Source organism: Phacochoerus africanus, chromosome 13 (assembly GCF_016906955.1).
Source record: "Phacochoerus africanus isolate WHEZ1 chromosome 13, ROS_Pafr_v1, whole genome shotgun sequence".
Lineage (NCBI taxonomy): Eukaryota > Metazoa > Chordata > Mammalia > Artiodactyla > Suidae > Phacochoerus > Phacochoerus africanus.
In genome coordinates, this window is record NC_062556.1 from 69,598,388 (window position 1) to 69,623,178 (window position 24,791).

At 43.6% G+C, this 24,791-nt stretch overlaps 1 protein-coding gene across 1 annotated transcript in view; it reads right to left on the minus strand.

Annotated features, from left to right (window-relative positions):
- The window catches only part of NALCN (sodium leak channel, non-selective), a 311,653-nt gene extending 288,532 nt beyond the window's left edge, over positions 1 to 23,121 (minus strand). The window contains exons 1-2 of the mRNA XM_047756274.1: positions 23,073 to 23,121; positions 2,603 to 2,750 (exon numbers count right to left, since the gene is read on the minus strand). Of these exons, the coding sequence (XP_047612230.1) occupies positions 2,603 to 2,710 (108 nt within the window). The 5' untranslated portion in view covers positions 2,711 to 2,750; positions 23,073 to 23,121. The remainder of the gene's footprint in view (positions 1 to 2,602; positions 2,751 to 23,072) is intronic.
- Between the last annotated feature and the right edge of the window lie 1,670 nt (positions 23,122 to 24,791).

The window sequence follows — 24,791 nt, forward strand, 5'->3', positions numbered from 1 at the left end:
GGCCCATCTTGGTAGATTCCAAATGTTTCTTAAAATAAATGAGTGTAATCCTTCCCATATTTAGGGTTCTCTTTTTTTTTTTTTTTTGGTCTTTTTTTAGGGCCACACCCACAGCACATGGAGGGTCCCAGGCTAGGGGTCTAATCAGAACTGTAGCTGCTGGCCTACATCACAGCCACAGCAATGCCAGATCCGAGCCACATCTGCAACCTACACCGCAGCTCACGGCAATGCCAGGTCCTTAACCCACTGAGCAAGGCCAAGGATCGAATTGCAACCTCATGGTTCCTAGTCGGATTTGTTTCCACTGTGCCATGACGGGAACTCCTAGGGTTTTCTTACTGTTGTATCACATATGTAACATCCTTGGATAAAAATATACTTTAAAATCTGCTGTCATCCTGTATTTTCAAAGGTTAATAATAAAAGAACTTTCCTTTTTACTTTGGAGAACAAATTTTGTACAATTTTAGCCCAGATTTCTCTCCCCAAATGCCCCAAAATACGTTTTTGTGCCATTCTGGCACTGTGCATGCTGAAGATTTTCCTTAATCCTAACATAAAGATGTAGGAATTAGAAAGATAAATGTGCATATGTGTGCGTATGTGTGTAGGACATAAAAGGTTTACCCTAACACCTAGGATAAAGCACATAAATGCCTCTGCATGTGAAGCCCACAGAAGTAATACTACTATGTAATTAATGAGTACACAATTCCTAAGCAGAATTTCCATCTGTTATTTATTGACTATCCTGCGTATGTACAGGCCACACAGTAGACGGACCTTGCAGCTACACAAGCTAGCAAGCACCCAAGATGAAAAACGGAAAAGCTTGTCAGAACTTTGAGGAGGCTCAGACATGTGTAGGCTGGTGAGTGGGCTGTAATATTAATCTGACAGTTGTAATATCTGAGTGAAGACATAATGCTGCTAATTCTATAGCATATAAGTCACTGATGATTAAATACATTTTAAAGGTTGATGTACTTTTCATGCCAATTAGGAAAGCTTCAATAAACATCAGCATGTGAATTTAGCCCCCTCTGGGCCTCCAACACAAAGTATTTAATCACACAAAAGAACACCCAAGGATAAGTTCTGCCACAACACAACTGTTTTGAATTTGAAGAACAAATTCTCATTAAGCATTAATTGTTCTAGTTAGTGCTTCCAAGGTGACATCTATAAAACTCCCTTCTTCAGAAGTTCTCAGAAAGCTCTGTACATGGTGGGGCCATAGGAAAAAGCTCATGCTTGATTTCTCTATTGGGTTCAAATTCTCTCTCCCAGGAATGGAAGACCTACTATGTGTCAGAAGTCATGCTGGGCTCTGAGGACACAGTAGTGGACACAGCACCATTCTAACTCATCACTATGTTCAGTCTGACATGCACAACATCTGGTTTTATGTGCAACAGAATGTCTACTTCTGTGTAAGCGTAAAGGAGGGTGAGTGGGGAGAGAAGTGCTTCATTCCCTCTCTGGCGGGGAGGGTCCAGTGGGGAAAGTTTCAGAGCCTATGGGGGCAGGGGGACAGCTGAGCCAGTCTCCATGGGTGAGGGGTATCTGACTCAGCTGAGCTGCTGGGCAAGGGCCTCCAGGCAAAGGAAACAATCTGAACAGGCTGGACATCTTGGAGGAGTAGGACACCACTGCTAAGTGGACAGTGTGTCGATACAGGAAAGGGCAGCTGCTGGACAAGCGAGATCAAAATACAAAGAGCCTTGCATGTAAGACTCACGCATTTTAATTAGCCCTGTAGCTAACAGGGAAGCATTTTAATCTGCATTGTAGGCAACAAGGATGTTTCCATGACTATAAAGCAGGACGATGTGGGCAGAAATGTGGAAATGAATGTGAGCAGGTGACAAGTAGTCTGGAGGGCAGATTCGAGGGGAAAGGACGGGGACCAAGGCCCATCGTCTCTATCATGGTCAAAGGAAAGACTGGCCGCAAGAGCAGAGGGGTCTTTCCTGACGTCAGCCCCTGCTGGGAGGTGGATGACGGAGTTTGTCCTACGTGGGAACATGGGGCTGAGTCTCGTGCCTTTCTGCCCCCAGCTCTGGCTGTGAGACTGGCGGGTACCAGGATCCGTGGTGTAGCCGGTCTTCCCTCAAGTTCTCATCAGCTTAATTAGGCAGAGAGGGTGACAAGGTTCTTCAGAGACACTACCCACTAGCTCATTCCCCTCTACCTGCAGCTCTGAAGGAGACCTTTAATTCCAAACATGATTCTCTCCTCGGAGTCATGCGTGGGGAGCACGTCGGGCCAGGAGGTCTGGTAGAAGGGCTTAGTCACTTGCTCTGCAGCTTTGCGGGGGCCTGACAGGTGGCGTGATCTCAACACCTTCTGACCTGGAGGTTGGCACGCACAGAGGGGAAGAGAGGGAAGCAAGACCGCCATGCGGTGTCTCCTGTATAACTCATGGGGGCACCTCATTATTTCAAATCCTCTACTTGCAGACTCCGAGACTCATCCATATTCCACTGCAGCTCACACGGAGGTCTCAGAGCTAAAGGTACCTGCATTTTGAAAAAAAGCGAATCAAATATCCTTTATACCCGTGTCTGCTTCTCCAAACTTCACAAAAGCGACTTACTGGCTTGTTAATCCAGAGTATGTCCGCGTTGTCTGACAGAGATTCATCAGGGCCAAAGTCAGTGACCGGCTGGGCCTCCACCCTGGAGCTCTGCTTCCTCTTGAGCATGCTGACGTTAGCTCGGGAGAGCAAGTTCAAAAACCACAGTCTGGGAGAGGGAAGGGAGAGTGCATTAGGCCCCAAACCACCTTAACCCGATCACACACAAAAAAATGGACGGCATCACGCATGCCTATGCATTTGCTAATTACACCCATGTCCCATTAGCGGATATATGATAGATACATGCAACTAGACATTTTTAAAGGATTTTTAGTATCAATGAAAGCTTGAATTTTTTTTTTTTCTCTCAACCCAACAGATCCTCTTGTGCCCTTCATCAGCAGTTTGTGTGGCCAGTTTAGACATCACTGGTCTGGTGTAACTGGGATAAAATAGCTTTGCCTCTGAGGTTTCACATGTTGATAGGAAATTTCTTGAGGTCTCTGTTCAGATACCTAGAACTTAAAGGAGGTCTGTGCCAGAGCAGATACCAATCCGGATAAAATAAATACTCTGATCTTTCTCAGGACTTTTCCCTGAGGGCTAATTTAATGTGACGCTCAGACATCTATTTCCAACGATTGTCTTGGATCTTCCAATTTTGTGCTTGTCGTAGACGAGGAAAGCCAGAGAGAATGGGACAGAAGCTGCTGCAAATGAAGTGGGGTTTTTTGTTTTGTTTTGTTTTGTTTTACGAATGACTTGACTGTATTAATTCTTCTAGCTACTCTGAAATATATCCAAATCACACTAAAGAGGGAAATGAGGAGATGCCCCCTTGCTGATTAAATTTCCACAATTCTGAGTCGTCTTCATCCTACTCCACCTGTCACCTCCCTTTAGCCATTGCTACCACCTTCCAGAATCCAGCAGCTACTGAAGGGGGGCCAACTGCACATCAAGCTTTCAGGATCCAAACAACAAATACGTGCAATAAAGAGGAGGGAGATATCGTTGAGGCAGGTGGTGCCTGAGCATCCCCGCATCCACAGAGAGACTCCGCCTTTGATTCACATGAGTCACACCTGGATTGAGTCTTTTTTTTTTTTTTTTTTTGGCTTTTTAGGGCCGTACCTGCAGCATATGAAAGGTCCCAGGCTAGGGATGGAATCCAAGCCGTAGCCACCAGCCTACACCACAGCCACAGCAACACCAGATCCGAGCCGCGTCTGGGACCTACACCACAGCTCAGGCAACGCTGGATCCTTAACCCGCTGAGCAAGGCCAGGGATCGTACCCGAGTCCTCATGGATACTAGTCAAGTTTGTGACCCTGGAGGCAGACCAGGAACTCCCTGGATTGAGTCTTAAAGGAAGAAAAGGAGCTAACTTTTTTTTTTTTTTTTGCTTTTTAGGGCCGTACCTGCGGCATATGGAGGTTCCCAGGCTAGGGGTCTAATCAGAGCTACAGCTGCCAGCCTACGCCACAGCCACAGCAACGTCAGCTCTGAGCCTCGTCTGCAACCTACGCCATAGCTCACGGCAACACCGGATCCTTAACCCACTAAGCAAGGCCAGGGATCGAACCCCCACCCTCATGGTTTCTAGTCGGATTCATTTCCACTGTGCCAAGATGGGGACTCCGAGGAGGTAACATTTTTTAGATATGCACCATGTTCTGGGCATGTAGTGATGATGTTTTACTTAATCTTTACAACTGGCAAAAGAAAGGCAACATCTTGCCTTTTCATGCAAGCATGAGACATTTCAGCCTTGGGGCAGCCAATAACTTGGCCCAGGCCACCCACGCAAACTTGAACTTCAAAAGAAGCTCTGCCTACAGAGTCTAATGTGGTCATGGTGGACTGAGTTGGTGCTGAGGAACAATTAGGAGAATTTCTAGACGCAGGTTAGGGAGGGTGAAGGTTCCCCAGGCAGCACACAGCCTTGACCAAGCCACATCAGGAAAGGCGCATCCTATCACCAGGAAACCATCCAATCACCAGGAAGGTGCACTGGCTCTGCTATCTGCTGCTCCCTGGGGCTGGAGAACGAAGCCTAACTAAGCACAGGGAATGAATGCCACCCAATCCTCGAGGGAGCGTGAGAAGAACATGTTTGTCTATGTGTAAACACAGGCAATGTTCGCTGGGAAGGAGAACACAGATGCTCAGGAGCAACTGCCTTTGATCCGACTCCCTATGTTCAAGTTCATGCTCCTATGTCTGTTCTTATTGCACCGACGTAGCTGGGCCTGCCTGGCCCCTCCTATTCCCAGAAGAAATCAAGCTAATTGGCTTTAAGATGCGATAGGTATTTCCAGGCTGTCTTGCCCTGAATATTGGATTTGAATGTGGGTTTTGCAGGAGGCTGCACTAATTAATTTTATTTTACATAATTGGAGTTAGGGACTCTTGACATCAATATGTAAATATATGCAGAATATTCAAAGTATGCTTGTTCTCTGATTTACTGTTGCGGGGGGGAACATCTGGTGGCCTCAATTTGGGATGCTTCTTGAATGACAGTCTTCGGCGTGCCCAAAAACGGGTTACAGAATCTTTTGGGAATCCTTCAAGATTACACAAGGCAAAGGCAGAAATAAGGAGCAGTTTTACAATGTTGTTCCAAGATAATATAAGAAAAATTTATAGGCCTATGTACTGGCCATAATATCTTTTCCATTGAGCCAGTGGAGACCTATGGATGGTCATTTATTGCTCTTGTGATCTGGCCATAAGCTAAGGTCAGAAAAATTTTTGATGTATATCTGTGACATCTTCACACATGAATTCCATTCACCTTTTGTTGTAAATGTCACATCTGAAGCCAACCTGGTGTTTTGTCTTTTGTCTTTTTTAGGGCCGCACCTCCTACAGCATATGGAAGTTCCCAGGCTAGGGATCAAATCGGAGCTACAGCCGCCAGCCTACACCACAGCCACAGCAACACCAGGTCGGAGCCATGTCTGTGACCTACACCACAGCTCACGGCAACACCAGATCCTTAACCCACTGAGCGAGGGCCAGGGATCGAACCTGTGTCCTTATGGATGCCAGTCAGATTGGTTTCCACTGAGCCACAACGGGGATCCCATGGAGTCATAATATTTTAAAAAAACAGTCATGCAGTGAAAAAAAATCCTCAACAATTGGCTCCTGAATCTTTGAGATTTTTAACCAGTTTAATGATATTAAATACCATAAAGTAGCAAAAATAAATCTGACTCCCAAGCCTACAAAGAATCCAAAATGAGGCAATTCATTTCAATAATTTCCCTTTATCTGCAGAAATATTGTCTTAGACATTCATTCATGTTGAATCACTAGAACTGAGTACAGCAAACCTATTATTCCCCTGATAAAGACCAGCAGGAATATTTAAGAATCCTAGGCAAGCTTTGTATTTCAAAAGGAAATGGTTTCTGTGATTCTTAGCCTTATCATTATCATGTGTTTATAACCTCATATATTTGTTCCTCTGTTTACAGAAGTGTCTCCCATAACGCAGGGCACTAGGTTTGACAAGCACGGCTACGTATTCAAATTAACTGGTATTTAAGTAGCTTAAGAGCAGGAGGAGGCAGCATCGTTACAATATGTTCATTGATGGATCGTCTACTTGGAAACTAGTGGCATCTCAGGCAGAAAACACGTTTTGGGTCACCAGCTCTCTTTGAAATGGTTAACATCCAGTTTTTGCATTCCATGACAGCAGTGTTTTATTTCTATCAGTGTATACTTTTCCTGAGGTCACTCCAGCTTGCTCCTGACCCAAATAAAAGTAACATATTCATTCTTCTGCTGTGAGGTCCTTGCAATGCTGTGGGTCATCTCTTGTCCTTATAACTCTCTTGGGTTTGCTTTAGGCTTTTGAATCTTCCATCTTCTAAATTATGGTTTCCAGCGTGTCCTCAGCTGCTGTCCCACGTGCCTGTCCTCTGTACTAAAGCCCTGCCATGCGCATCTGTTCTCAGCTTCCGTCACCATCTGCTGGTGTCCTGCAGCCTCTATTACGGAGTCAGGAATCTACATGGCTTCAAATGGAGCCATTCCAACACCATCATCACTTGCTGATCAACAGGACAGGGGCTACGCGTCAGACATCCTTCTGATTCACTCTCAACTCCCAGATTGCACCTGAACTTTTCCGGTCCCCACGGGCAGATCCCCCCATGTGCACAGACGCCCTTGTCACAGTGACGTCTCCCCTCCGCCCCATGCCACCTACGTCCAAGGCCTCTCTCCCTTTACCCCCCTTACCAGAGCTCTTTCCAGGCCATAGGACCTCAGGTCTGGCCAGCCACACACATTGCCCCAATATGTCCTGTGCTTTTGATCAGAATCAAAAATATCCCAAACACTGATATGGTCTCTCCTGCAAGCCAGACAACCTCGGCTCATCCTCTGGTCTCCCACTCATTCATTCATTCATTCACACAGAAAGACTGTGCATCCACAATGGTACCGGCACGGCCATGTGTGCTGGCCATGGAGCAAATGAAAAAAAAAAAAAAAAAAGACGTAGAGGAGATGATTAATTAAAGGTGAGCCTCTGCCCCCTACGCACTCATTCTGTAACCTCGACTTGTTGGTTTTCTTATTCTTTCACTGCCTTATCGCTAGCTCCACACCAACTCCCACTGAGCAGTTGATGCCCAGCATGCATGCCTCTGTATCTGTACGACCAGACATGTGAGATGCATACAATGAGCCAGGACAGCCAACCAACTGGTCCCTTCCTGGACCTCAAATACCTACACCTTACATTTAAATTAGAAGACAATCATTTTCTTTTATGGGTTTATGGCAGAAAAATGAGAAAAAAAATTTACATGAGAAACAAGATGAAAACCATCAAGAATTCCACTTCTAGGAGTTCCCGTCAGGGCTCAGTGATGAACAAACCCGACTAGTATCTATAAGGATGCGGGTTCGACCTCTGGCCTTGCTCAGTGGGTCAAGGATCCAGTGTTGCCGTGAGATGTGGTGTAGGTCTTAGATGTGGCTCGGACCTGGAGTTGCTGTGGCTGCGGCTGTGGCAGCTACAGCTCTGATTTGACTTGGAGCCTGGGAACTTCCATATGCCGTGGGTGTGGCCCTAAAAAGCAAAAAAAAAAAAAAAAAAAGATTTCCACTTCTGGTAACTCAATTGTTTTGGCGAAGTATTTCCTGAGTACATACATCATGCCAACCCTCAGCCAAGGTGCCAGAGAGAGAGTGATAATCAAACATGCTCCCTCTCCTCCTGAAATTTCCTTTCGCTGGGGCGCTGACGCTCCAGTGGGATACAGAGTGCATCTCTTTTAGTATTTTCTTTTCCATACACTGAATGTTACTATATGTTTTCCATGCATATATTTAAGTACTTGTGCTTAAACTCTATTTTGTAACCAGATTTTTTTTTTTTTAAATCTAGCCGTATCCCGTGACATCTCTGTCGATAAATAGGCAGGCACAGAAAACCCTAACCATTCATAAATACAACCTTTAAACATCTGCCTTCCTCATCTTTCCAGTCTCCTAAGCTCATTCACCACCTTATACAGACGGGGCCCTGCCGGCTAAACAGATACAAGCACATCTTCTAGATGAGGCATGTGTGTTCAATCTGCAGTGGAGAAAGTTATTGCTATGCATTTTGGGAGACAATTGAATTTGATGTTACCAATTTTTTTTTCCCTTTTTTTTTTTTTTAGGGCTGATCTGTAGCAAATGGAGGTTCCCAGGCTAGGGGTCAAATGGGAGCTGCAGCTGCCAGCCTACAGCACAGCTTGCCGCAACACCGGATCCTTAACCCACTGAGCCAGGCCAGGGATCAAACTCAAATCCTCACGGATACTAGTCGGGTTCTTAACCTGCTGAGCCACAACGGAAACTCTGATGTTACAAATGCCTTCATTTGAGCGTTACAAAATTCTGATTTCAGTATTTCTCCCTCTCTTTTTTTTTTGTAAAATGGTCACAGAATCCCAAACAACAAACTATCCTGTATCTGTATCCAAACAAGAGGTTCCTGCCTTTCCCATACACATACAGGAACCTCCCACTATGCTTTAGTATATTAGCATATTAATTTGAAAACAAAGGTGATGCTTATCCTTCAAGCTAAAACTGCTAAACGTCATTGTTTCTTTAAGTTGGGCTGTCTGTTTTTGTCTGGCCAAATTTGTGTGTGTGTGTGTGTGTGTGTCTTTTTGCCTTTTCTAGGGCCACTCCCGTGGCATATGGAGGTTCCCAGGCTAGGGGTCTAATCAGAGCTGTAGCCACTGGCCCAGAGCCACAGCAACTCGGGATCTGAGCCGAGCCTGCAACCTACACCACAAGCTCCCGGCAACGCCTGATCCTTAACCCACTGAGCAAGGCCAGGGATCGAACCCTCAACCTCATGGTTCCTAGTCGGATTCATTAACCACTGAGCCACGACGGGAACTCCTATCTGGTCAAATTTTCTTCCTGACAGAGGACATGTCCATTCAGAACAAACAAATACAGCATCATACATTTTATGCTTTGCTTTCAAATGAGGGAGAAGCCCACTGGATTTGTCTTATTTTCTGTTATCCAAAGTCCTCCTGCCCTGCTTCACACTGACCTGGCACTGGCCCCTCCTGCAGCTCCTAGGGCACCTGGAGCCTCAGGGCCTGGGTGACTGTGCCTCTCTCTGCCCAGCTGGGGGTCCTGTCACTCCATCTCTAAGGGCGACACTCCTCCCCGAGTTCTTCAGGCCCAGATCATCTTAGTGCTCGGCGATGGGCACCAAGCCAAGGACGGGTGTCCCCTGCAATCTGGGTCCCCAGCACCTCCCTCCAGGAGCGGGCCCCCCCCCCCCCGCCCCGCCACCACAGCCTCCACAGCCTGGCACATCGCACATACCTGAGCTGGACCCCGCAACCTCAGCATCTCCTGTTTAGTGATTCTCAACAGCTACCTTTCTAACAATCTACAGTGCCTAGGGCCAGTGTTCAGATAGAGTGCGATGTAGAATGGAACAGGTATCCCCTAGTCTTAATACTTTATAAAAGGGAAAACAATCCTCAAACACAGTACGAGAGCCAGAGCAATGGGGAGGGGGGAAGAAGGAGGAGGGAGGGAGAAGGAGGAGAAGAAGGGGGGGTGAGAGAGAGAGATGGATCGATCAAAAAACCCACAAACAGGTGATGAAGTGCTCTGGAAGATACAGCAGTTTCCATGGTAAAGTAACGAGCTCATCAGTTGACTTCCTCTCAAATGATGTCGCTTGCCACGTAAAAACAGAGTCCTTCCAACAAAGAGATTTACTGTGGGCTTATCATGTTCTAAGCCTGTCATATATCTTGTTATTCAACTCTTACAAGGACCACTTCACAGTTCAAGAGACTTAGGTAGAGAGACGAGCCAAGATTTGAACCAAGACAAGGTGACTTATAGAACTATTACATTAAAAACTAAGTCTATTATAAAATAGTAATAAAAAATACTTTTCAACATGTTCTAATCATACAAGCTAGTAATCCTAAACCCTCCTGGCAACAGTTATTTCATGTGAAAATAAGACAGCCATTCTCATTTCTTCAAATTGAATCTACTTTGTTAAATGATTCATGTTAGAGTTATTCTAGCCACGCATTTATAAAAATGCGTCTTTTTTTTTTCTGGCAAGAAATCATCAAACGTCTCATCAAATCTATCTAAACGTCACCTTCAGTTTTCTGGAGCCATCATTCATTTGTCTAGTCTTTTTCCTTCAGAATCAATCCTAGAAATAGTCTATTATGCTTTTATTTTTGGTTCTTTACATTTTGAAAAAAATGAGAATAAAGCATTTACTAACTCCCATCTGATCATTTTATATCATGTGGTAAAGAGATAGTTGTCTTAATTTCCTAAAGATGACAGATTTCCTCATTCCCTAGAGTTAGTTTTAGTCTCATAAATTCTTGACCAAAAGTGCTGAGAATGGGAAAACTAGAAAACAGACCCAACTTATGATATATGGGTAAAAGAGCGTATATTTTTCTGCAGAGACTGTGCTAGGGCAGAGATAAAAGCTTTATTGAGAGAAGTCCTTCTGGTGCACCAAAATCCAACACTGAGAATACTGTCAAGGTTGTGATTCTGTTCTTTGTGTTCTTTATTCTTCCAGCAAGGAAAATCCAAACGAAACAGAAGCTACCAATCAGAAGATAGCAAGTGGTAGCTGTTGATTCAACAAAAGAACTGTCTGATATAAAAGGTTCCAATAAGAATGTGTTGAGCTGTCCCAAGAGGTAGTCTGTTTATTTCTGGATATTCTCAGAGAGAATGACTACGTGCATATTGTGGCGTTTGCAATAGATTACATCCCAAGAAATGATAAAATGTATTAACACATTCTTGAAGCTGCTCATAATTTTATGCATGTCATCAACTCTTAGGGGAGGGTGGTTGGTTCATAAACGACATCATTTTAGAAGTGAATCAAGCTTAATTATCATGTATTCTTTTTTTTTTTTCACTTGAAAGATGAGAGCAAACAAGTATTGAAAGCTGGCTCTGTGCCAGGCACGATTCCAAGGTCTTAACACCTCTTGGAGATAGTTTTAATACTACCCCCATTGTACAGATTCAAAGTCTGAGGCCAACGTGCTCAGATCCACATGAACTACAAGCAAGTCTGGAACCCAGGGAGTCTGTTTTGTTGAGAGAACAGAAGTAGGGGAGAGAGGGAGATAATGGGCAGAGAATTTGACTCTTACTTTTTAACTTCAAGAACTTTTGTACGATTCAAACGTTTTGCCACAATGCTGAATTTCACTGCAATGCTTTTAAAACAAGTAAACCATCCTTTGATTCCTATGAGAATCATCCTTTTTAAGCATAAAGCAATGACACTAAACCCTCACTCTGATGAGGGTTTAGGATACACGAGGCTTTGAGCTTTGAGTGGATCATCTCATTCACGGCTCCCCGTGCCCCAGTGAGGCAGGTGTCTCTGCTACTCCTATTTGACAGATGAAACTGAGGTCCTTACCCCAGGTCCCTTTCTGACTGTTACCCCATGGCATTCCGCTGTCTACGTCTTTCCATCTGAACTTTCCCAGGCTTTGCGGACAGAACCTTCTGGTTCCCAGCAAACAGAGATGGGGAATCTCCAAGTTCTTGCCTCTCCCAAGCCTACATGGTGAAGCTGAATTACAGCAAGGCAGCACCCAGGTGCCAGTGCCAGGGTCGGGCTGGTGGTGTGGTGGCAAACCTCTCCTATTTCCTGCGTATCTTTGTTCGTGAACTTTAATGGACTCAAAGCAAGGCATCCTTTTTCTAATGGGTTCCTATGGGTGGAGAAAAGGCAGGCAGCTTCCTGAATCCTAGGTCAGCCTGAGCCACACAGCGGAGCACATCACTGTAGCAGGTAAACTACGACACTGTTAAAATTTGGCCCCCGATCGCAGTAGCAAAATATCGTCCTATGTCTCTCCGCCTCCCCCTCGCCAAATGCATTTTTCATTTGGGTGCTTATTCATCTACATCTTGGCCTGACCCAAACTGGGATGCAATTTGCCCTGCAAAACCACTGTTACATGCGTGGTCCAGTCTCAGCATGATAGCAAAGGCCACCCAAGATGGGCCACCAAACAGAGGAGGCCAAACATTTCAAAGGGCCATCTCCAAGCTCAGTCTTTTCTTGTTCCCTTTTGTCTACACGTGGATTAAAAATAGAAGTGAGTCCACTTCCTAAGTCCCAAGGAAAAGCAGTAATTTTTTTTTTCTGATTCTACAAATACCTCAAAACACTGTCATTCTTTCCTTAAGGATTCTGTTCTGTTTCATTTTTAATTGGGAAAGTTGAATTTTCTTTGACCTTTAAAAATCATTGGATTTGGTAAAGGAATTCAGGACAGACTATGATGCCCCAACACCCTTTGGTCACTGCACCATGGGTGCCAACCTAAGACAGCTCCGCAGTCGGAGAGGGTGGGAAGCTATGTTTGTGTCACCCACGTCACTATATTGATTGCAAATTGAAATCATCAGCTCACATATGCAGGCTAAATAGGCTCTCTCCAGACTCTACCCAGGAAATTCCATCGATCCTTTTAACAAGCCCTAGCCTTTCTAAAGAGATATGCATTTCTAAATTTGTGAGTTATTCTGGGCACAAGGTAGGTGAAGGGAAATTTTAAGAAAAGCATATCAGAGCTAAAAATCACCACAGGTTGATGGTGTAATGTTTTAAGAAAGGTCCAGCTTCCTCCAAGTAGTGGCAAAGCTTTTAAGGGTTTTCATCATCCAATAGTCCGATTGTATTTTAAGAAACTGCTACTATCATTTAAATATTGTGAAAGATCAATTTAGAATGGATATGCAACGAGGCCCTACTGTACAGCACAGGGAACTATATCCAGTCTCTTGGGATAGACCATAACGGAAGATAATTCAAGAAAGGATCAACGTAAATAAAAATAAAATACATATAGGAAAATAATATAAAAAGAGAATATATGTGTATGTATGACTGGGTTGCTTTGCTATACAGCAGAAACTGGCACAACATTGCAAATCAACCATTTGCTTTGTTTTTGTGGGGTTTTTTCTTTTCTTTTTAGGGCCACACCTGTGGCATATGGACGTTCCCAGGCTGAGGGTCAAATCAGAGCTGCAGCTGCCACCTACGCCACAGCCACAGCCACGCAGGATCCAAGCTACATCTATAACTTACACCATGGCTCACAGCAACACTGGATCCTTAACCCACGGAGAGAGGCCAGGGATGGAACCTGCATTCTCATAGATACTAGTCAGGTTCGTTACCACTGAGCCACATCGGGAACTCCCAACTCTAATTTAAAAAAAAAAATAAACATTTAAAAATAAAAATTAAATATAATATTACGAAAGGTCAGAAAAGGAGATTCTCTCTTTTTATGAGGGTTGCTCAGTCTTGTAATGAATCTGCAAAGGATGAACAAAGACGATGGATGGTTACAACAGCGGTTTTCAAAACTGCTCCATTCAGCAGACAAACACCATGGAAAATCAAAAGAAGCTTTCTATTTATTTCTCTGTGTGTGTGTCTGTTTAAGTCTGTCGTATGAATTTATAAAATTTGGACAAAGAAGATGAATGTTTGAAAATAGTTTCCAAAGACTAACATTTGCATCATCCAGGGAGGTTTGTAAACCCTCTCAGCCATGGATATCCTTCAGCTCAAACACTAAATCAGAACCTTGCGGGGTGAGGTATGGGAAATAATGTTTTTAAAAAACACTCCGTAAGTAATTTTTACCACATGCTCCCAGCACTGGTTCCAACAGTGACGGACTCACTGGTCAAGACACTCGGAAGGGTATTCTGACATTACAGTCTGTAGTCAAGACTATTTGTTTAGGGGGGAAATGAGATACTACTATAAACAGCAAAGGCAAAGTAAAAAGCTGAGACAAAAATTTTGATTTGTCACAATGTATATACAGTATATTCCAAGTTTTCCTCAAAGAACTTCAGAATTTTCTCAAAAAAAAGAAAAAAATCGAGGCATATAGATTATGTGTGATATACAAGAATACATTTTTGTCTTACGAGAGCTTAACTAAGACATCTGACTTTTCATTGACTTTTCTATTATAACTTTCTAGTCTAGAAAATACCTTTAAAACGGCTAGTCAGTTCTTAAAAGGAACATAGCAAACAATTTGTCTAATTCAACAAACTAGCTTTTGACATTGCTTTCAATTTTTCCATAATAAAAAGTAGAAGATTGTTTTTGAGGCTCCCCAGAATTTAACATTTCTTTCCTCCCAAAAGTACTGACATAAGCAATTAAGAGAAATGAAAAGACTAACCCAACTAGACTAGTTCTGAACATTTAAATCCCTTCTTTACAACATGTATCTTAATCTCTGTGCCTTAGCTCCTGGGAGGAAGGGTTATGGAAGTTTCCAAGCCTGGATGATTTTTTTTTTAACCTCAGGCGAATTTTGAAAGACATAGTCAATAGTATCTTAAGCCATCACTGACTTGTATCTTGTCTGACACAGGCCTCCGTAAATCTGCACTTTTCAGAAATAATAAGTACTTTTCTAAAACACTTCCTCTCCTCTGAAAGTGACAGGTGAAGCTGACCTCCTGTGGATTTCATAATAGTCATAAAGAACAGATAAAGCGACAGTGAAGCCAAGGATTTAACCTATACATACTCTGAAAGGAAAGACCAAGAAGTAATTAGTGGTTCTACTGAGGCATCACCAATGTGAGCAAAAACACCCACTATCATCCAAGCTTGAAGTTCTGGATTCATCCCTACCTTCCCCTCTGTTGGTTCAGCCACAAGATCTGTTAGCATTTTTAAATCTCCACCAGCCTCCTCTCCATTGCCATTACTGCAGTCTGATGGTGGTCACCCATTCTCAGAATGTCATGCCCTATTCCTCTAACACCTGCCTTCCCTGGCCCCCATTCTTATTTTTCTCCTTAGCTTCATTCTTACTTCTTGACATGGTCACGCTTCCCTATAGACGGCTGTAGCTCCATTGGCCTTAAAGACTAGAATGGTGTGCTTTTATTTTTTCTATCAGATCTAAAGCTTTTCTCTTGTATTATCAATTCATTCATGCTTTAAAGCATTATCCTCTTTCTTCCCCTCTCTAGTTCGGTTTCGTTGTTTTCTTTACATCCTGAGCTGAACTACTGCTTCTTTATCCCACTCTAAGTCACAGACCTGTTGGAGGAAATACTCCCATCTCAGGACCAGTTGTCCAAAATGCATACACCCAAGAACACGTGGAGCTACCTGCAGGGTAATGCTATGATAATCAGTATACACATACAGAAGGCTTGTAAATACAACTTTGTTGAAGACGGTAACTGTTTTTTTTTGTGTTTTGGGGGGGTTTTTTTGGTCTGTTTAGGGCTGCACCTGTGGCATATGGAGGTCCCCAGGTGAGGGGTTGAAATGGAGCTGCAGCTGCCGGCCTATACCACAGCCACAGCCACATGAGATCAGAGCCATGTCTGCAACCTCAATGCCACATCCTTGACCCACTGTGCGAGGCCAGGGATTGAACCCACGTCCTTGTGGTTCATTACCGATGAGCCAGTACCAGAACTCTTTTTTTTTTTTTTTTTGTCTTTTTAGGGCCACACCTGCAGCACATGGCAGTTCCCAGGCTAAGGGTCTAATCAGAGCTTAGTAACTTCAGTAACTTATTATTTTAAGGTCCTTTTTTTCTCACTTACTTTTTGAACTATTGTTCTGTTTTTACATACTTCTACCTCACCTTCTTTTTTTTGTAGTACATGCCTAATACATATTTTTCATCATTTTTATATTTTACTTTGAGCCATATAAATATCATGAGAAAATTGTTCTCTGCCATTTTTCAGAATTACACATTTTCAGCATACCATTTTACTGCTGCTTTAATTTTGGAGAAGGAGAAGAAAGCCAGTCCAAAATTTTTTTTTTTAACTTTTGAAGTTTTCTTTAAAAAAAATTTTTTTTATTGAAGTACTATTGATTTTTAACGTGCTAATTCCTTCTGTACAGCAAAATGACCCAGTAGAACCTCTATAAACATTCTTTTTCTCATATTATCTTCCATCATGTTTTATCCCAAGAGACTGGATATAGTGTCCTGTGCTGTACAGTAGGACCTCATTGTCCATTCATCCTAAATATAATAGTTTGCATCTACGAACCCCAAACTCCCCGTCCATCCCACTCCCTCCTGCCTCCCCCTTGGCAACCACAAGTCTATTCTCCATGTCTGTCCCTTATAAACCACAGTTTTCCACTTGATCAAAATACGGATGGGATATTTTCCTTTTACTTATTTTTCAAATTCAAAGTGTTCACCAGGCTAGATCTAGGCGCTAGTCACCTTGAATTAATTTTCCTGGTCTATGATGATTCACCTTCACCTGCACACTTGGTCTGTTTGTCCGTTTCATCTAAGGGAACATAATGACTATATTTCATGTAGAACAAGGCCTGTGTCCCCCTGCTGTGCCCCCCCCGCCCCCGTCAGGAAGAGCACCTGTCTTTGTGCCCACATTGGCCACCTTCCACTCCTATCATCCTGCCCCAAACAAAGCCCTCTATTCAGGCCTTCCCTTTGCATAATTGGAGAGAAGTTTTATTCTTGGTTCCCTTGGCTACGGTGTTCTAACTTTTCACACTTCTAATTCTCCTGGACTCCCTCCCCAGCCCCCACCTTTGGACCAGTGGGGTCAGTCTCTGCCTTTTAGGGCCGCACCTGCGGCATATGGAGGTGCCCAAGCTTGGGATCGAATCAGAACTGCAGCTGCTTGCCTGTGCTCACAGCAGTGCTGGATCCTTTAACCCACTGAATGAGGCCAGGGATCGAACCCACATCCTCTTGGATACCAGCTGGGTTCTTAACCCAGTAAGCCACAACGGGAACTCCAGTCCCTGTCTTCTGAGCACATTCTATTTGGTGTGGCTGCCCTGTGCTGGGGTCTCGTGGTGAAACGGCTTCAGAAGTCAAGTAATTCTATCTTAGGGACAGAATGCTCCCACTTTAGTTGTCATGCCTTCTTATTGAGGGCTTCTGCAGAAGCTTTGTTCCTCACTTTTGATACACATCTCTGAGAAAGGGAATTGTGACCTGAACTTTGGTTCAGCCTCCCATTCTCATGAGTCCAGTTCCACCTGTACTGAATCTACAAGAAATGCCTCGGAGTTGACAGCCCAGGAACAAAGAAACTTCTTCTCCCTGTACCTGTAGGGTACAGGCTTCTCATTATCTAAATCCCTTTGATCAGTTATTTGAAGTCGAGTAGGAAGGCCAAAAGCAGAATGAGATACCTGAGCTCAAAAATCATGTTTTCCTAAAAGATCTCAAATTTGCTTACTCTTTTTTATTCAGCTTACAATTTGTATAGCCTTCCTTCTTTGATTTTACTCCAAGGGGTATATTTTATCACCTGGATTTCAGAGCAGTTTGTTAAAGGTCAAGAGTCTTTGACCTGCAATATAGTGCAAAGGTCAGGAGCCCAAGCTATTATTTCATCTTCTACTCTTCCTGCAAAAGAGGTAAGGTGACCCACAAACACTAAAAAGAAGACAAATGTACCTCAGACAGCATGTAAAGCATCTTATCCAAAATTATAATCTTTAGGAAATCAACTTGGAGATATATATATATATTCATATTAATATATATCCATAATAGTTTATATGTAATATACAGCTACATAAAAATATAGATAACTCATTTTTTTCCAGGAATGCCATTGTTCAGAATTTATCATGAAAAAAAAAATCCAATGCAAATAAATCCCTATACTCTATTCATCAGGACATTATTCATAATGATGAAAAGCTAGAAACAGCAAATATCCAATGATAGAGGTATGGCTAGTAAGTGAAGCTGTATTCAGGAGACATAGTCTTATACAGCCATTTAGAATTTTTTGAAGAAAACTGTATAGACACATGAAAAAATGCCTATAATAAATAATACATGGGATAGAAGGACTGGAGCTCAACTTCTCTCCTAAAAACAACAAAATTCACAACTAAAGACTGAGCAATCTCCACCCAAATGGACAGGAAACCCATACCCTACTCCAGAAGAAAAAGAGGAGGCCACATCCACAGGTAGGAGGGGTGATTTCGTGATATAAACAACCCCATACCTCCAGGGTGGGAAGCTCCACAGACTGAAAACTAACTGGCTCACAGAGACTCACCTACAGGAGTGAGAGTTCTGAGCCCCACATCAAACCCTCACATGCTGGGATCTGTCACTGGGAGAAAGAGCCCCTGGAGCATCTGGCATTGAAGGCCAGCGGGGCTTGTGCGCAGGAGCTCCACAGGACTGGGGGAAACGGAGACCCCATTCTCAAAAGGCGCACACAGACTTTCACGTGCACTGAGTCCCAGGGCATAGCGAGGTCTCCACAGGAACCTAGGTCAAACCTGACTGCAGTTCTTGGAGGACATCATGGGAAAACAGGGGTGAATGTGGCTTGTTGCAAGGGAAGGACTTGAAGGAAAAGCTCTCGGGAATATTCAGCAGCTGTGCCTTTCTCTGGAGGTGGCCCTTTTGGGAAAATCTGGCCCCACCCATCAGTCAGTGCTGAGAAGCCCCAGGGCCAAACAACAATCCAGGTGGGATCACAGCCCCACTCCTCAGTAAACAGGCTACCTAAAGACCCCTCAGGCACACAGCTGCCTCTAATCCCATCCAGAGACTAAGCCCCACCCACCAGAGGGATTAGAATCAGCTCCACCTACCAATGGGCAGGCATCAGCCCCTCCCATCAGGAAGACTACACCAAGCCCCCCATACCGACTTCAGCCACAAGGGGGGCAGACACCAGAAGTAAGAGAGGCTACAGCTCTATTATCTATAAAAAGGTCACCACACCAAAAACCTATAAAAATGAAAAGACAGAGAATTATAACTCAGATGAGGGAGAAAGAAAAAACCCCAGAAAAACAGCTAAGCCATGAGGAGATTCTCAGCCTCCAGGAAAAAGACTTTAGACTGTCATACTGAAGATGATGCAAGACATTGGAAAGAAACTGGAGGCAAAGATGGATAACTTAGAGGAAACACTAACCAAAGAGATACAAGATATAAAACTTAAATAAGAAGAGATGCAAATACAATAACTGAAATAAAAAACTCACTAGAAGCAGCTAACAGCAGAATACAGAAGGCATAAGAACAAATAAGCAACGTGGAGGACAGATTAGAAGAAATTACGGATGCAGAACAGAAAAGAGAAAAAAGATTGAAAAGAAATGAAGAGAGTCTCAGGGAACCCTGGGACAATGTTAAATGCACCAACATCCGTATTATAGGGGTGCCAGAAGGAGAAGAGAGAGAGAAGGGGACAGAAAAAATATTCCAAGAGATAATAGCCGAAAATTTCCCTAACATGGGAAAGGAACCACTCACTCAAATCCAGGAGGCACAACGAGTACCATATAAAATAAACCCAAGGAGGAATACCCCGAGACACATTAATCAAAGTGACCAAAATTAAAGACAAAGAGAAAATCTTGAAAGCAGCTAGGGAAAAGAAACAAGTAACATACAAGGGAACCCCAATAAGGTTATCGGCAGATTTTTCAGCAGAAACTCTGCAGGCCAGAAGGGAGTGGCATGATATACTCAACGTGATGAAAGGAAAAAACCTCCAACCAAGAATACTCTACCCAGCAAGGCTCTCATTCAGATTTGAAGGAGAAATCAAAAGATTTACAGATAAGCAAAAGCTGAGAGAATTCAGCAACACTAAACCAGCCTTATAACAAATACTAAAGGAACTTCTCTAGGCAGGAAAGAAAAGATCAGCAACAGGAAACAAAAATTCCACAAATGACAAGGCTCACCAGTAAAGGTATATATACAGTAAAGATACGAAATCATCTATGCACAATTATACCATCAAAATCAGAAATCATGAGAAGAGGTGGGTACAAATGCAGGACACCGGAGATGAACTTGCAATGAAGAGAACAACAATTTAAAACAATCTCATATACATATAAACTCTTACATCAAAACTTCAGAATAACTGCAAACCAAAAATCTACAGTTGATACACAAACAAGGAATCTCTGGAGAAGAAATATATCTCATAGTAAATAAGTGCATAATCCACCATGAAGGGGGTCATTTGACATCATTCTTGGAATGCTGAAGTCGTCTTAGATCTGATTCTGATTTCCTCTCCATCAAAGAATTTATGATAATTATAACTAAATAATGCAACTGTACAATTAAATAATACAGTTCTACAACTGTATTATTAATAACCAATTCTCTCCATGGTAAAACATTAAGGTCTATAATGTCTTGTTTATCACATCCCCTAGAATGGTGTAATGCCTTTATTGAAGAATCAATGAGATGGAACAAATTGTGAGGACATATTTATAGAGTTACACTGTTTTTAACCAACTTACGCATTTTATATTTTACTTATTTTCAGAGGGTGTATTATTTTTGTTATGCTTGCCAGTTGTTATTCTTTTTACTATGCTATATAAAATATTTAATAGTATATAAGGCTTTCTTTATAAATTTTAGTTGCATAATATAGCAATTTAATATAATGCTAATTTTTAAAGAAAAATTGAAATGTAATAGATAAAACTAAGTAGTAAAGATGAAAGCCATAAAACTGGGATAAAGTATAGAATAAATTTCCTATTTGTCTCAGCATATTTTCCATTACACTTCTCCAGTGGGAGTCATTTAATCTGTTTCTTAAGATCCATGTTATAATAATCTGTGTGAATGTAATTGTGTGTAAAAGTATGTATTTTATTCTGTAAAAAAATTTAAAAAATAAATAAAAAAAGAAAAAATAATAATACATGGAAAAAGCCAGGATAAAAAAGGCCCAACTTCATGACCACAACTACACAACGTCACATAGTTTTAAAAATACACAAATAGTACAATCTTTTATATTAGGTTGTTGGGACTGTGGTTGTTTATTTTCTTTCCTCTATCATTTTTACTGTCCTATCTAATTATTACTACATTTTAAAAATGTTCTATGTTTGCACAAATAGTTTTGAAGGTGTGAAGGATTCTTGCACAAGTCCTTGTAGCAGGCAAGTATCAGATTACGTGATTCTCAAGTTTTAAAATGTTGATATAATTGGGGGGGCAATTTACAATTGCTTTCAAGTTCAAGGTCAGAGTTTCCAAACCCAGACTAGAAAATAGGCTCTCTCATATTTGTCTTTGCTGACAGATTTGCGGAGCCTGGTCTAACTCTTTTCCTCACTGAGCTCCAAGCTCCTGGCCCATCGCACCTGGCTTACACTAGTATATGTTATGGGGAGATGTGATTTTTTTTTTTTTTTCCCACAAACTTGAAATCCACATGTGACTCTTCTCTTGGGATAGATTTACAGAGCCAATAAAATTGTGACATTATCACAGCATCCTTGATCAATGATAAAACGAATACATACATGCCTGCCCAAGTGTACACACACATACATGCAGTCGCCAGGGACGCAGGAAAGAGAAGTAGAGAAATGCCTCCTGGATAAAGAAGACAAAAAAATGCTACTTGAAACTTCAATTCTCTGATCTGCAAGCACATCTATTTTGAGTAGGCATTTTTTCTTTTAACAAAGATAGTATTTTTCCGCTTTTGATTATCTTGCTAAAGGGTCCTACCATTTCACATGGCTCGTCTTCAATTTTCAGAGCAGGATCCTTATCAGTGATGCATGCCTATTGTAACGAAATGTCGTATCTTCTAGCAGGGTGAATGGGGTCCGACAAACCTGTTCACGTATTCATTTTTCTCCCAAACCTGATTTTTCCTTCACTCTGTTTGGCTTTAGCAATAGCTGGGTCAGCAATACTACCGATGAAAGCAAAATCCAACATCAAAGCCCCACAGAATGAAAGCTCACCAATTAGGAAATACATGTTTGACCTTGTTGGAGAGGGTTGAGAAGCCATGATTTTTTTTTTTTTAATTTAGAACTGTTGAAACGTAACCTCTGAATGTAAACAAACAAAACAAAATAAAAACAAACAAACAAAAAACACTCATTGCTGTATATTTGCCTTGGGGATAATTGCTAGAGTCCACTCTCTCCTCTCCTACTCAATTTCAAGTCATAGTAGTAGCTATGAAAATATGAAACATAATTTTAAAAGTAAGCACCTGTTAATTTCTGATCCCTATTAAATGTCTTGGCCAACCTGGGTCTCCTCCTTCACAACTGGTCACCAGTCCTCCATTCCCTCTCACCCAGGGAAATCCAGGCCTGGCTGATGACCATATAAACAGAAGGTTAAAAACACATCCATCCTAGGCCTGAATCTGTGTTTTTCTGAACACACATCCTCGATAATACATCCCTGAACAATAATGCCTAAAACTGAAATATTTATCCTATTATTTCACGCATTCATCAGGATCTGAGTTTCCATTTCGAGTCAAAGAGACACAACCCAGCTCAGGGTTCCCGGCCCACTTTGAGATTTCAGCCAGGCAGGCGACCCACACCAGTCTCATGACAACATGGTGTGGCTTTGGCAGGACACTGCTCTGCTGGCCCTGTGGCCCTCTAGAATGACACTGGCTCAACCAGGCCAGTTCACACCAGGAGGGATCCGAAGAGCGACCGCAGGAGCCTGGGGGCAGGTGGGCAAGGCCCTGTCGGAAACCTGAGGAACCAGGCCCCCACCTCCACCCCCCCCAAACCTGCGCGTTGGCCCCGAGGTGCGCTGCGCATCCTCCACATCCCCAGCCACCTGTCCCCTAGGTGCCAGCGAGGCAGGCCGAGGTCCGGGGCCCTGGGCATTCCGCGCCCACTCGAGGCCGGGGAAGACGCACCCCGCGGCGGGGACAGGGAGGCCCCTGGCGGCCGCCCGCGCCCGGTGCCCGCGGACCCTGGGGGCGCCCCTTTCCCACCCGCCCCGCGCCCGGCCCTCGCTCCCCGCCCCGGCGCGCCTGGGCCCAGCCCCGGCCGGGGCGACCGGCGGCGCCCCCGGGCCTCGGGCGGCCGTGACCAACCTGTAACCCCAGCGCTGGGAGCGGTCATGGTGCCCAGGGTGCGGCGGCGGCGGCGGCGGGCGGGGCGCGCACCCCACGGCGGGGACGCGCCCCTCACCTCCCGCGGCTCCGGTGCGGCGGCTGAGCGCGCGGCGTGCTGGGGCGGCGGGGCCTGCGAGCGCGGGTGCGGGGTCGGGGCTAGGGCATTTCCCTTTTCCCTTTTGCTTTTTTAAAATCAGAGTTGTCTTTGCCTGGGGGCTGGGATGCTGGGTGCAGCGGGGCTGAAGGGAGGCGAAGGCAGAGGAGGCTGCGCTGCGGTTGGTGCGGAGCGGGCGGGTCGGTGGCAGCCAGCAGGTTCCTTCTCGCTGGCGGCCACCGGCCGTCAGCCTCGCAGCAGCAACAGCTGGCCTGTCCTCTGCCAGCTCCTCCTGTGGCCTCCGGCGTGCTCACAACCAAGCGCGGCCGTGTGCACTCGAGATGGGCACACGCGGGGCACACTCAAGGCCACCGCAGACAGGCGAACAGGGCCCGTGGGCGCGCGTGTGCACGCGTGTGTGGTCTCGTCCGAACTGGACGCCGTGTCGGAGGATGCGGATTCGTTTTACCCTTGCGTATGAGATTGCTGCAGCAGTGACATTTATATTTTCCAAGCGTGTTAATATTTTCTCTTACCATTAAAATATTTTGTTACGTGGATGAGGCTGGATGCCGATGCAAAAATTGGTCCCCTTCAGGCGCTGTAAGGACACCGGGACAGGAAGCTGCATCTGATGTTTCCTGGGGCTTCTGGCAGAGCAGGTTTGGGAAAATCTTGGCAACTTGAGCACCCTGCCCAGGCCTAGGGGACATCTCTTCTCTGTGTTGCACTGGAAGAGCTTACTCAGGGGCCGGCATCTTGCCTTTTAGTGAGATGTGAAACTCAGCAAGGAATCCTTGACAGTGATTTGGTGTGTGTGTGTGGTCTTGTCTTCTGCCTTCATCCTACATACATAAGCACATAAATTCAGGGAGAGAAAAAACTGGATGAAACTTCATCTAGGAGAGAACTTGGAACCCCTAAACAAAGAACAAGTCCCTATTCCGAAAGTATAGTCCAAGGAATGGAAGTGAGGTCACATATATACATTTTTAAATAAATTTTCTGGTTCTGTATATTTAAGTGACTTATCTAAACAACAACAACAACAAAAAACTTTTGCCCCATCCATTCACATGGGGCCAATATTAGCACTTTTTTATCATTTAAAGGAAATTTTTAATAATGGGCATTTCATGAAATGCAGGGTCATGTGGAATATTTTTTTTCAAATTTCTGAAGATTCCAGAAAGACCAGCTATGTAAAATAAAGCTGAGTGTTAAACAAATGACAGAACCATACGGAAATATTCTTCCCAACACAAAACGGAAGGTAATTTAAACAATGGCAAATTCCATAAACAATTTGTTTAGAAAAACTATTTACCAATGTGTCTAATCACCTTAAGCCACTGCTTTTAATTGTTGGCTCTAAATGCTAGTTGATTTCCATTTGTATATTAAATATATATAGCCGTGTATCGTTCTTTGGAATTCATCCAGTTAGAATTATCTGTTTGAAAATCATAATACTGAAACAAAGACCAATATATTTACACATTTCTTGAATGATGTGATAAAGGCAGCAGTTTTACTAATCTCAACACCATCCTCATCAGTGAGGCATTTCAGACCTCACTCTATCCATATTTGAACTACCACTT